Source organism: Equus asinus, chromosome 9, assembly GCF_041296235.1.
Source record: "Equus asinus isolate D_3611 breed Donkey chromosome 9, EquAss-T2T_v2, whole genome shotgun sequence".
In the NCBI taxonomy this organism is placed as follows: Eukaryota; Metazoa; Chordata; class Mammalia; order Perissodactyla; family Equidae; genus Equus; species Equus asinus.
In genome coordinates this window covers 52,440,677-52,454,090 of record NC_091798.1, presented here as the reverse complement: position 1 = coordinate 52,454,090, position 13,414 = coordinate 52,440,677, and the positions used below count along the sequence as shown (strand labels likewise).

General features: G+C 43.4%; 1 protein-coding gene across 5 annotated transcripts in view; it reads right to left on the bottom strand.

The window, feature by feature from the left end:
• Window positions 1–241: 241 nt before the first annotated feature.
• The window catches only part of ZNF608 (zinc finger protein 608), a 99,925-nt gene continuing 86,752 nt past the window's right edge, over window positions 242–13,414 (bottom strand). For 4 of the 5 annotated variants that reach the window (XM_070517497.1, XM_070517499.1, XM_044780400.2 and 1 more), the window contains 7 exons: window positions 10,192–10,279; window positions 7,219–9,667; window positions 5,152–5,569; window positions 4,414–4,586; window positions 2,923–3,076; window positions 943–1,024; window positions 242–379 (listed from right to left, as the gene is read on the bottom strand). In XM_070517497.1, the coding sequence (XP_070373598.1) occupies window positions 373–379; window positions 943–1,024; window positions 2,923–3,076; window positions 4,414–4,586; window positions 5,152–5,569; window positions 7,219–9,667; window positions 10,192–10,279 (3,371 nt within the window). In that variant the 3' untranslated portion in view covers window positions 242–372. Of the gene's footprint in view, window positions 380–938; window positions 1,025–2,922; window positions 3,077–4,413; window positions 4,587–5,151; window positions 5,570–7,218; window positions 9,668–10,191; window positions 10,280–13,414 lie in introns of those variants that run through there. The other variant, XM_044780402.2, reaches the window with a different exon arrangement.

Below are 13,414 nucleotides of genomic sequence, written 5' to 3'. Positions count from 1 at the left end.
AAAGAAAGTAAGCAGCCTTTTGTGGCTAACACTTTTCAACATGACAGATACATTTTTTATTTCCTTTACTGAGTGGTTTGCGACTTGGCAGCAGACCCTGTGTGTGCGAGCCTGGTTACTGATACAAAAAGTAAAGAATATATATATATATATATGTATATATACATATATGTATACGTATATATATATAAAACAGAAGTTTAATTACAGCAACATTTGTTACTCTGTGATAAAATCTGTAATTTACAAAAATGAAATGACTGGTTTTTGCCTGCCATTAAGGCATTTCAAATTAACACCATGGAACTGATGTCTGTATAAAGCGCTTCCCCATGTGATCCAGTCACATGACAACGTACATTTCCAATCTTGTTATTCTCTGCAAAAGAAAAGAAAACCTTAGCATACGGTTCTACCCACATTTGATGCTAAAAATACGAAAACCATAAGATTGATAGATAAACTTATTTTATGGAATTCAACTCCAAAGAAAGTGAATGAACACAAGGGTAATGACATACATGGTGAAAAATAAATTATTTTTCCTTTTAAAACAATTTGAGGGATAATTAAGAATATCAAAGAACAAACATTACCTTTAGCATTATGAAAATAAATTTCTCCATTTGCAACATTATTTTTAAACATAATTTAAAAAAGGGAGTCATGGTGAATTATTTTAATAAAGCTGTGAGGATAACCTAAGAAACTTTCAACTGTTTAAAAAATCAGTTAATTACTAATCTACTTACAGCTATAGAAATGAAGCGCACAGAATATAAATTACATGTGAAGTGTAGCGGCATAAAAGCACATTCATTACAATAATGTAAAACCCTAAGTAGCTAAGTTTTTGGTCTTAAAAGCCTATACTTGCCTCCTCCCACCCATTAAGATGTCTCCATCTAGAAAACTGATTCAAAACGTGGAGGGCATTTTTACCTTCTTTGTGCAGGAAACATTCCTGATGCAGATGCCTGGGCAGCCACCTGCTGAGAGGCAACGAGGGCAGCAGAGGTCAAGCCTAATGGGGAAAAAATGCAGGTTTCTGTGACATGCAGAAAGATAAGAGTAGATACAGGCCCAGTGGTGAAGAGTTGCAGACTCAATAGCAGCAATTTGTCCTTTCCTAAACACACATACAAAATGTCTCATGCAGCAGGACAGAGTACAAACTGCTCGGTCTAACTAGTATCTATGCCTTTATCGAATACTCTGTGGTTTTCTTAATAGCTATTCAAAGAGAATATGACATTCCATCTCTCCGGCTCTGCATGGTACTAAATGGTTTGCATGCATTCCTGAATAGGAAGCTCATGAGAAATAATAGATACCAGGTAACAACTGGAATCAAAAGTCACAGTGAATTATAGAAGTGACATGCTATTTGCTTAGAATACAATACTTTCATAATAACTTTTATCACTTTAACATTTTCCCTGGTGACTGAACACAATGCATCCCGTAAGATACATGGAATCAGTGGATCGAACTTAGAAATAGTCTTAACTTTTATCCTGCAAAGGAAAGGAAGCAGTCAGAGAATAAAGAGCTCCAAATGGCACAAAGTTGCTTAATAGGAAGTTATTTTAATTCTATGGAAAACAATCCTGGAGAAAAGAGAGGAAACAAATGCAAACCTAGGGAAGATTACTCTCTCCTTCTATGTCCTTTATATTCTCTTTTAACACCACTAGTTGACATCAAGTAACGTGAGTTGAATAAATAAAAAGGACCCTTCACATGTGTATAGCACTTTCCATTTCTGGAAGTATCTTCAAACATATTATCTTGTATTCACACAGCAGAGTAAGAGGCAACTTGGCAAGTACTATGGACTGAATTGTGTCCCTCCAAAGTTTCTATGTGGAAGTCCTAACTCCCAGTGTGACTGTATTTGGAGACAGGACCTATAAGGAAGTAATTAAAGTTAAATGAAGTCATAAGGGTGGGGCCCTGATCCAACCGGATTAGTGTCCTGATAAGAAGAGACATAAGGGGGTAGCTCTCTTCTCTCTCTCTCTCTCCCTTCTTCCCTCCCCATGCACATAGAAAAGAGGTCATATAAGCACACAGCAAGATGGTGCCCACCTATAAGCCAAGAAGAAGCTCTCACCAGAAACCGACCGTGCTGGCACCTTGATCTCAGACTCCCAGCCTCCAGAACCATGAGAAAATAAATTTCTGTTGTTTGAAGCCAAGTAGTGTGTGGTATTTTGATACGGCAGCTTGAGCCAAGACAGCAAGATCCTAGCCAGCGGATCTGTTGGTGAAGATGGTGCCACCACCCAACCCCTGTGAGGTGACGGAGCTGGGACAAATGGCACATGCTCAGCTAAAACACCATGAAATGAAGGCTCAATCATGTCGATTCTGCGGCTTTTTCAAAATGTTTCTCTATCTTGAGTGAAAGAGTCACAGCAGTGAAGGGCTGTGAAGAGCCCCTAAATGAGGCTGTAAAAAGTGTTAAATCTGATCACGTTACTTCCATTACTTCCAAGGGAAAAGAGCAACTTGAAAGGCCTGCAGAAATCACAACTTCACCGAAGCCTTCCACCATCCCTCCCCTCCCTTTTTTCTACAATGTCCCTGAAGTAGCTATCTAATCTTCTGATTGTTATATTCTGTGCCCCAGACACCGGCCGCCACCCTTGGTCTGTGAGATAACAGTAAGCTGCTGATAACATCAACCAGTGACAATTATTAAGTGGCAGCCATTTCATGTCTCAATAGAAAACAAAGATGTGGGAACAGCCTTAGTTGTGTTACTAGGAAATTCTAGGAAGTAAGTATTAAAAACACTCTCCAGAGTTAATGTTAACTCAAAGCTCAATATTTTTACTTTAAGACACGAAAGGCAGTTTTGGCTACCGTTTTCCAAAGTAGAATGAACACAGGCACAATAACGACGGAGCTGCTGACCTTGAAAAGGGTCATATTGACCAGGGATTAGTGGGTACCCCATGCCAACGTGGGTGTGGTGATGTGTATGCAGGTGCCGCTGGCCGAAGGGGGAGTGGCGATCTCGTTCCCTTTCGGCTTCCCGTTCCCGCTCAGCTGCGGCCTTCTCCACGGGCTGCAACAGAAAAGAGAGACCCCCCCCTTAAACCTCTGAAAAACAAGTGGCACGAGCACTACCCTACCTGTCCTTTCGGTAATGTGTGTGATCGACGAAAAAGTAGATACATAGATAGCTAAAATTCTTTATTAATTGAAGATAATGTCAAAGGCATGCATTAGTTTCAGTTCGAATTAAGCCAATACTCAAGAACTGCACACCCAAAAGTAAACCAAGAGCCATCAAGGTTTTCCTCAAATGACTGAAGTAAGAGGACTTCTCTCCATACTCAATCACAACCGCGGGTTTAGAATCTACCCAATTTCTTCCCAGAAACAACTTTTAGATACAGATCAAGAAAAAAGGAGATTTTCTTTAAAGTCGAGTTCTCTAATTACCTTTTTATGTTATTTACATTTTGTGAGCAGAATCTCTCTCATAATTTTAAATATAACTGTATCTGTTTTAGTTCCCTGAAAATACACATCTCAATATTATATACCAATAACATGTACAGGAAATCATTGCCCTGTGCCCCTGGAAGCATTCCAGAATCTCTCAATTTCTGAACACTCTCAGAGAAGCTCTACTTCTCCCAAATCGTCATTTGGTTAAAGATTGTGTATTTCCTATATATTTCTACCCACTAGAACTTAACCAATCTCTTGCTAAAGTTCTCTTTCTCACTTGAAACAATTCTTTGCACTAGAAGGTGTACTCACAGAAAAAGATTCAGAAATCATCTTTTCCAGTTTTGTAATAGTCTCTGGCAGACTCATACACATCACAGATCCTATATTTTAATTTATTCCAAATTTCTCTTTTCTAGCCAAGAACTACCACATCCTTTCTTCTGTCTCTCTTCACAACAGTGGCTAGGACTAGCAGTTGCCCTTTTGGGAGTGGGGGTAACCTTTCACAAAGACACACGTTTGCACTACTTCAGCAGAATAGAGTCAAAGCCAAAAAAGAGCAGATGCAGCCACCACTCCTTAGCCAAGTGGCTCACCCAGGTACACGAGTGCAGCAAAACATTTCAGCAAAAATATTTCACACCAAAAGTTGGTTCCTATGAATTCAAACATTCACCTAACAAGCTTCCTCCTGGGTAGGTAAGGTATAGTGGATTTTGCAACAGAGAAGCTTGCCACCACCATACATGCTTTAATAATTGTTTTTCTCATGTGTGAAAGCATCTTACTTTTGAACATTCCATTCCTTATGGATTAGGAGAAAACGGCATCCTGAAATCACAGCTGGGTTCCAAAACCATTTATATTTCAAGACTGTTCTCTAGCTTGTCCCTCTCTCCTCCCCCAAAACGTAGTCCATTTAAATAACAAAAGGAGGCTTACAGCAGGAGACTTGCTGCGGTATTGGTTGGCATGCTGCTGGAGCAAATCCAGTGCTTTAGATTCAGTGGTTGTTTTCGTGTTGATGCTAGGGCTGGTATTGACTTTCTCTGCCTCTTCTCTCCCTGACATCTTCCCATAAACAGGATAATGAAATCCTGGAGAGAGATAGGCTCCTGCAGATAAACAACAAATGCCGCATGAAGTTATGGGCTACATCTTAAAAAAAAAATCATTTGGATTACATGAATTTGGGATGAGAGTCGGAGATCTTAAAATAGGGGATTACATTAAGAATGGGCTACATCATCGTTAAACTGTATCTGAGTTCTCTGATTTTCTTCTCCCAGTTAATTCATCCTGATGAACGGAGGTTATAAACAGAATTGAGCTCACAGCCATTTCATACATTTATGTGTCCACTTAAGTGAAAGGAATAGTGACTATAATGATTATGACATTAAGTGCTTAGAATATTTTCATAGGCAATAAAGTATCTGTCAGTCTAACAGCTATAGCCGACCATCAGAGACTACGGAAACTATAGCTGAGGACTCTTGGCATTTCGTCTAAAACAAAAACCTTATATTAAATCAGTTTCATCTTTGGGACTTTAAGCGGCATAAAAAGAAGCAAAACAAATGTCACTCCTGAAGTGTCTAATTTATCCTGAGTTTTTAAATAGCTAATATTTGAACACAGCCTTTTCCCTCCAATATAGCCACAACCCCCAACACGTACCAGGATAGCTGTGCATTAGGACGGGAGAAACAGCCCGGTATGCAGGGTGGCTTGGGTCATACATCTGTGGGTAAGGATACGCATGCAAGTACTGGATGTAGGACTGATGCTGACTCATGGGCGAGGAGACAGCCACTCTTGTTCCCCGAGAGTCCTTCCAGTTCACAGGAGTCTTTCGATCATCACTTTTCAGCTTGTTCTCCTCCATGGATTGAGAATCAGGACGCTTGGCCTCTTTGGGCTCCTCTTTAATGCTCGTTAACGAGACAGGAAGATTGGGCACCCCGCTCTCTTTATTGGGAGTTTTCCTGGGACTATCCTCTTTTAATTTCTTTTCTCTATCAAGTTCTTCTGACTTTTGCTGATCCAGGTATTTGGGCTGGTATACGTAATGATGCCATGTCCTCGAATCCGGATCCTGATTTTTAAGAAAAGATTTTTAAAACGTCAATTTTTAAGAAAAACCCATTAATCCTCATGACAGCACTACCACTATTACTTCTAATACGAAGTGAACGTTTCTTTATAGGCGCGCACCGTGCAAAGAGCTGTACCGCCTTCTCTCGCAAAGTAATAACGTCTCAGGTAGGGATTATTATTAATCTCTTTTACAGAAGATAAAACCAAAGCTTTTAAAGCTCAAGCAACATCAGGGTCCCACTGCTGCCCACGGTGGAGCTGGGCTTCAAACTTAGTCTGCCAGAATTCAAAGGTGGGCCCTTCGTGTCATTTCTCAACATTAAATAACATCCTCAGACATAGTTAATCTAACCTTCATTTTCCTTTTAATATCTCACATAGGTAAGAAGAATTTTAAAAACTCTAATTCAAGCTAATAATAGCAAATTTAAGTAATTATTATTATCAATTAACATCATTTAGAGGGAAAAAAATTCTTGGGTTTCCTAATACATTTTCTTTATCTACTGCAGCTGAAGCTTAATATATTGGCTCACGTCTCATTATGTGCTAACATCCTAATCGAAACAAAATTTTAAATTAATAGCACACATTATGGCTTTCCTATTAGAAAACAAAGGCATCTATAAACCCCCCAAATTGTAGAATTCTAATGCAGCCCTGGGAGGCCACAGCCTGATTCAGGCCTCCAGAAGTGGGGGGACCGAGGATCCTAAATGGCCTGTGACCCCCATCCCATTCACGATATAAACCCACTGCGTATTTAGGTCCTGCGAGAACATTCAAAGTTGGGCAGAAATGAGCATGAAGAAAGGATTCTGCTGCTCCGATTCACCAGGGCCGTCTAAGCATCGGAGTGGAGTGGGGGCTGGGGGTGCTGGGAAATACCAGAATTGATAATCATGGGACAGCAGTGAGTCAGGAATGTCTGAACCATGACAGAAAGTGCCAGCACATGTGTGGTTTCACCGGGACCGATTTTCAGATGTTTGCACACGTAAGCTCAGGTCTGGCTGGACCACAGGGCTCGAGGCCCATTCGCTCAGACCTTCTCACTCTCCTCACAAGTGATCAGCACTGAGCTCCATTTGGGGCACTTATCATAGAGTGTAAAACAGAAATCTAGGCATCTCAGGCACCAAGAGAAAGACAGCTGGGCCCCAAATTTTATTAAAAAGACGAGAGAGAAATGGGAATTTAAAGACTCGGTGTTAAAATTCCTAGAAGATGCCAACAGAAATTTGGAAACGTAAAAGAACAAATATTTCAGAGATGAGACTCAGAATCTCAGAGTTAGAAGGGCACTCGGTGGCCTCACTGAGTGAGAATTCCCTCACTTTGGACTCAGTAAGAAATTAAGGAACCTCGTCAGATTCACAGTAAGTTAATGACATGGAACACGAGTCTGCAAAGCGCATGTCCACAGTTCTACTACACAACATGACAAGGAAATAGTGAGTAATGTACATTTTAGAGGTATACAATAACTCCTGAGAGAATCTTTTAAAATATTTTTCAAGAGAAGAGGAGTCAACCCTAATAAACCCTTGGTTTATTTCCTGTGAAGAAATCTAACCAGATCAAGCCCAGACATGTCCGCGTCTCAGACTGCTCTCTCCCTGTGGGGGCCACGCTCCACAATCTTACTTGTTTAAATCTCGAGGTTGGGTCTACACCTGTCTGCTTCATAGAGTCCATGACAGATTTCATTTCTACAGCCTCCTTAATAAGCTGGTGGTTTTCCATCTGCTTAGCTTTGAAGCTGTCGGCCTGAAGCTGCTGCTGGTGATTGGAGAGAAGCTGCGATTTACCTGTCTCCTCAGTTTTATTAGGCACTGATGGCCCTAGTTTAGAATGGTTTTTGTTAGGCTCCGGAGTGGAAGGAGCTTTTGAGATTGTGGCTGATGGCATGTTTTTCTGTTTACTGTCCTCCTTGCCCAGCTCTTTCAAGGGGAGCTCATTTTTCCTTTCACAGTCTCCTCTCCCAGTTTGGGCCATTTTCTGCTCTGCCAGCCTCTGGTCCTCATAGTACTTCTCGTACTGCTGTCTATAGGCAGGGCTGGTAGCCATCAGAGACTTCTGGTCCATATAGAGCCCATAGGCATACTGGCCATAATAAAGTGACTGAGCCAGGGCAGGGTGTCTCTGTGTGATCACCGACTGGTGCTGAGGCTGCAAGGACGCGGAATTGTGGTCCACTTTCTTGGCATCTAGCTGCTCTGCCTTGTCTTTCTTTTCTGCATCTTCCTCAGACTCCTTCTTGATCTTCATTCCCTGCGTGCCCCCAGCGTTCCCAGCTGTAGGGGCGCCGACCTGCCCAGGGTGCATGTAACTTGGAGAATAATAAGGATCGTAGCCATGGTAATACGGAGAATGGGACTCTTTCATCTGAGATGATTGTGCTGTAGTGGAAGAATGCCCTTTTACAACACCATCCTTACTAGAAATGATATCTGATGGGGAACTGGCCTTTGACCTCATGCCCTCCGACCTGCTATCTGAACCACCATCATCGGCAGCATCAGATATGTCTGAATAGGCGGGGCTGCTCGTCTTGGCTGCAGAACTCTCTGCCCCATTTTGTGTCAACACATGCAGAGGGGCCACTGGCGCCTGCCCGTTCACCAAAGTGCTACATTCCATCCTGGAGGCGCTCCCGATGGAAGGGCTGGGAGCGTTGTCTGTGAAAGTGTAAACCTTATCAGCCTCCGCTTTGATACTGGCCATTCGACTCTCTTGAGACTCTGACAGTCCATTAGCCAGCCCTTCATTCTTGTTGAGATGGTCCTTCAAAAAATGCCCAGATAAATCTTTGCCGGCCCCCTTGGCGTCCTCTAGTTTGCCCAGCTTAGCATCCATTTTCGGGCTTCCCGTCTCCTTCCCTTCTTTGTCCTTTAGCTTTCGCTTCTCCTTTTTCTTTTTGTCTTTGAGTGACACAAGAGCTGGGTTCACGGTGATGGGCTCCCCCATAATTGTGGGCTTTGGTTGAATGGGTTTTAATGGAGGACTCTTTGGTGTGGCCTGAACAACAGTTGTTGTGAGGGAGGGCAGTCCGGGTATTGTCCCTGTGGTGGTGCTGGTAAAGGCTGCAGTGGGTATAGCAATTAGTTGCGGGGGAGTGGGGGCGGGGGCAGGAGCAATGGGCCGGGCAGTTTTAAGTTTAGAGAGGTTTTTGTCCATTTTGCAATTGTTGGCTTTTTTGCCCTTTTCTTTATCTCCCAAAGTTTTCTTGTCAATTAATCCTTCTGCTTCCAGTTTGGGCATTTCTGCAGCCAAACTGCCATCTGCTGCTGAGCAACTGTCTAATGTGGCCGTCATGTTGGAGATCACCGGAAGGTTGTTCAGTTCATTGTTAAGGCCCTTCTTTTTGCCAGAATTCTTCCCAGCTTTAGATCCAATGACAGAACCATTGCTCATCAGCTCTCTCTTTCCCTTGGGGGTCCCAGGGGGGTTCCCCGAGCCAGGGGATGCGGGCGCCTTCACCTGGTCATAAGTTGATACACTTGTGCTTGGCTCACTGCATTCGAGGGCCACATTACTCAAAGCCTCCTCGCAGTCAGAGATCTTGTCCTCGCTGTCAGGTTCGAACTCCAGCTTGTTCTCTGGGTCTAAGTGTGCATGAGCTTGGTGGTACCTCAGGCCGTTAATGTGCTTGTACTTTTTGTTGCAGTTTGGATGGGGACAATCGATTAACACTGGAGAAGAGCAGCCTTGGTCCAAAAAAGTAGTCTCTGGTTTCCCTTGAGGGGTAGTGGGAGTGCTTCTAGAATTTGTGCGGACCCGCTTCCCGGGCTTATTATCCTCGGAGCTGGAGTTGAGGTCTAGCTCCATTGGAGGCTTGTTTTTCCTTTTGTTGGTGGAGGAGGGGCTAGCTTTGATGTCCTCAGCAGCACAATTTGGGGGTGTCCTTCTGCCGCTGGCGTTGAGGCTGCCCCGCCTCCCTTTCCCATTGGCCCCCCCTCTGTTCTTGTTCTGCAGCCCTCTGGACTCTGTGAAGCTGGCCTCCGAGCCCGGGGCAGCCGCAGCAGACCTGGCTCTCTTCCCTCGGCCCCGGCCCCCTCTCATCTCCAGGTCGCTCGTGGGTGACTCACAGAACCTAGGGAAGCAAGTAAGAGATGTCAAAATGAGCATCCCCAAAAGAGTCAGGCAAAATCACAAGGCACACAGTGCAGCAAGAGCAGTCAACACCCCAGCAGCTGGCGGGCTGGGCCCAGGTAAGGAAAAGACACTCTGTTCTCCCACCGACAATTTCAACACCTGCAAGAGAGCAGGCTACCAACGGCTTATAGTCTGCCTCGGAAAACCAAAGAAAAACAGCTCAGGTAGCTACCTTCAAATCCTGTTCAAATGCCCATTTTGGGAAAAGAAGAAAACAAAGGAGACAGAGAAGGGGCAGGGAGTACAGATCTCTCAACAAAAAGAAATCCAGCATCTGCATTTTACTGGATTTAGTCCTGAATTGCTCATTTCTCTTTTGCCTGGTTTCAATTACAGGCAGACTTTTATGTATTATTAATCTCTCTCTATAGTTTCCTTGCAAAGAGAGGATGGGGGAAGGAGAGGGGAAGAGGAGGAACGAGGAGAGAAAACACAGGCTGAAATAAAAGGCCCTGTGCATACCTGGGAGGGGCCCAGTCGTGCTTGGTGCAGTCCAGTAGGGTCCCTACGTAAGTTTTGTTCCTCCACGTGACATTGACCACTAGGACACCTGCAAAAGCGGGGAATGAAGGACGACCACGGTTAGCACCAATTACTCTATTTCCAGTTCATTTATTATTATTACTATTATTTTTACCAGCAAAGTTCTATTCTCATTTGCTTTCAAAAGTTGTGGTTTGCATTCTTCCTCTTTCTGGTTTCAGTGACCTCAAGTGAAAACCCACAGGAAATTGTGTGTGTGTGTGTGTGTGTGTGTGTGTGTGTGTGCGCACGCATGCGCATGTGGTACAAAAGGGTAAGGCTTGTGTGAGAGTGTAATCAAGATACTGCTGACAGAAGGAAATGGTTTTTGCCATGTCCTGCTGTAAAACAGCAACACTCACCTCTTAATTTTTCTATTATTACACATAATTGCTTTCACTTGGCAAGCAGCCAACAAAAACTAAGCGCCAGTTACCAGTGCTTAAACCCAAAGGTGGCTGAAAGAATCAGTTTTGTTTCCAATTCAACAATATAAAATAATGGGGATTCTTATTTCAAAAAAATTATGCGGGTGCACAAAAAATAGGTATAGAGGGGGGAAAGTGGGGGCTTTAGATTCCAGATAGCAGACAATTCAGCTGTGATTTCTCTTTCCTACTCCTCCCCTCTGGCTTTGTGAGACAAGAATCAGGCTCGGTACGGTATCTGTTTTACTGTCTGGTCTTGTTTCATATTAAGGACTCCTAAAATAACCCTCTTAAGAAAAGAAATGTGCACAATAGGTTTGCTCTTGGGGTTATCTTTAGAATCAACTTTAGTAAGCATTTGCCACAGAGGATTAGGAAAAAAAATCTCAAAACCAACACACTTGTTTCCTACAAGCCACTCTGCTTTTCCCAACTGCTTTGCAGACAGACAATTTAATTTAGCACTGCATCTGTGAATTACCAAACTTAAGTGCACTTAGTATACCAAATGTCACAGGGAAAGGAAATATAACATCCTCTTTATTTCTCTAGAGGACAAGTGCCATATTTTTTTTTTAATCACTCCTTTAAAGAATATACGAAAAGCATCTAGATTTTGAGACATACATAAAATATTAGGGCAAAGAAAGGAAATATTTTAGTGAGCCTTTCTTTTCTTTGCTGTACCTACCCCCCATTCTTTCTTGGAGACACCAAGGGACATTACTCAAAGTCTATTTCTAGCTGGTTTGTTCACTGCCATTTTGAATTTTATAGAAAACCTATACTGAACTCCTTCATGGTAGGGGACGCCTCAGAAGGTAAGACTCATTTCCTTGGGAATGTTTTAACAGCAGGTAAAACATTTGAATGGTTGGGACTCAAGTAGTGGGGGAGGAAGGATTTCTTTCAAAAAGTCCTAAAAAGAGATTTAAAAATTGTTCCCATATGGTCTATGTTGCTATTACTTCGGTGACAGCTGAATTTACTCACTGTAGCAACAGTCTTGGGGGGCGGGGGTGGGGAGGAAGCTAGCATGAAGCAAGCAAGCATTTCCTCAAATCACGGTTGATTCCATTCTCATTCCCTCAGGAAATTTTTTTAAACCACTGAGTATAAAACTTCATATTGAGACGAGAATCAATGGTAATTAGGCATTTGGTCAAAATTTGCACAAGACAGAACAATTGGAGGAAAGGATTCTTTATGAGCACATCCCTTCAGGAAAAGGGAGGGGGTGGGAGAGGAGGCGAAGGGGAAGACGGAGCTGGTTTTCTCATCATCTGCTCTCTGGGGCACCATGTGTGGTGTCAAAGACCTTTGCAGCTGCTTAAAATTCTTTAGCATGTCAGCTATATTTACAGTGCAAGAATATATCTGTATTGCCAGAAGGTTACTGAATTTTAGCTTTAGATGCAATAGGCTAAATCATTGCGTTCCAGAGTCCCTGATGTAGCACAAATGTATAATTAAAATTGCTTGAAAGGAAACATGAAAGAAACAACAAACCTTCCATTCTTGCAGTAATAAAATTAAAAACAGGAAAAGTCTGCGCAGACACTTAACATTTGTCTGCAGTGAAAGGCTTTTGTTATTGCTTTTCCCCTAAGGGTTTCGCGTTTCCAGCAAAGGCTGGCCGCCCATTGGCCAGCGCCTGCTGGGAACGCTCGCGTCTGATTGGCTGGGCCGAGGGCGGCCGCCCGGGATAAAGGGGCTTCGCGGAGGGCAGCGGCTGCGGCCCGGGGGGCGGCGGCCGGGAAGGCGGGGACGTGCACGCCGGCTGGGGTGCTGGCGGCGACAGAGGGCTGCCTGCGCTGCTCGGCTCCGTAAAGCAACGCGGGCAGGGCCCTGGGATGAAATGAAAGGCGCCGTCTGCGTGACCTGCTGGGTTTACCAGCACGACCCACGCCGCGCAGCCCGACGTGGCACACCACCCTGCTCAGAACCTTCCCAACCGAATCTGTGGCCTCGAAACAGGCGAAAGGGAACCCTGGGGCTGGCAAGAAGGAAGGGACCCCAAAGAAGCAATTCATCATTGGTTATGTGGGGCTACCGTATGAAGCCGTTACAGGGGCTTAAGCAAAGTTGAAATTTCCACACTGTAAAACTATTCACATCGCCTGATACTATTTCTAGAAGTCCCACAAGCAGACCTCTTATCTAAGTGATATCATTATTATTAGCCCTCGGAGGGAATAAAATCCTGTAAAGAAAAGTCCATTTTCAACTTCAAAAGGCCTCAATAAGTCAGCCCTATTTTTCTAGAAGCCCTTGGTATTTAAAATGCTCAAAATAAATGCTCTGCTCCCGGGGAGGTTTTGAACAGTGTCCATCAAGCAGTGCTAATTAAATACGTGTGCTTGTGTCTATTTTTCTTTATATGTACAAGCCGCTTCACAATGCCACAGAGTATTTATATCTGCCTGGAACTCACGTGCGAATACACACACACACGTGTTTACACAGCCAAATCTGCTGCTTTATATTGGAATGAAGGCTTAAGGAATGCTTCTCATATAAACTGCAAAGTGTATTGTTTCTTTGTAAGGAAGTCTGTGTTTAGACAGCATCCTATTGTGAGAGGCCAAGTATGAGGGTGGTGTTTTGGTTCTAAACGATGTAAACGGTTTATCATTTTGCTGAAGACTCAACATCTTGAACACTTTGTAATCCATGGGTCATATAAAGCAGACTATACTTTTCAAAGGCGTAAATGAGCAAAATGAAAATTAGTC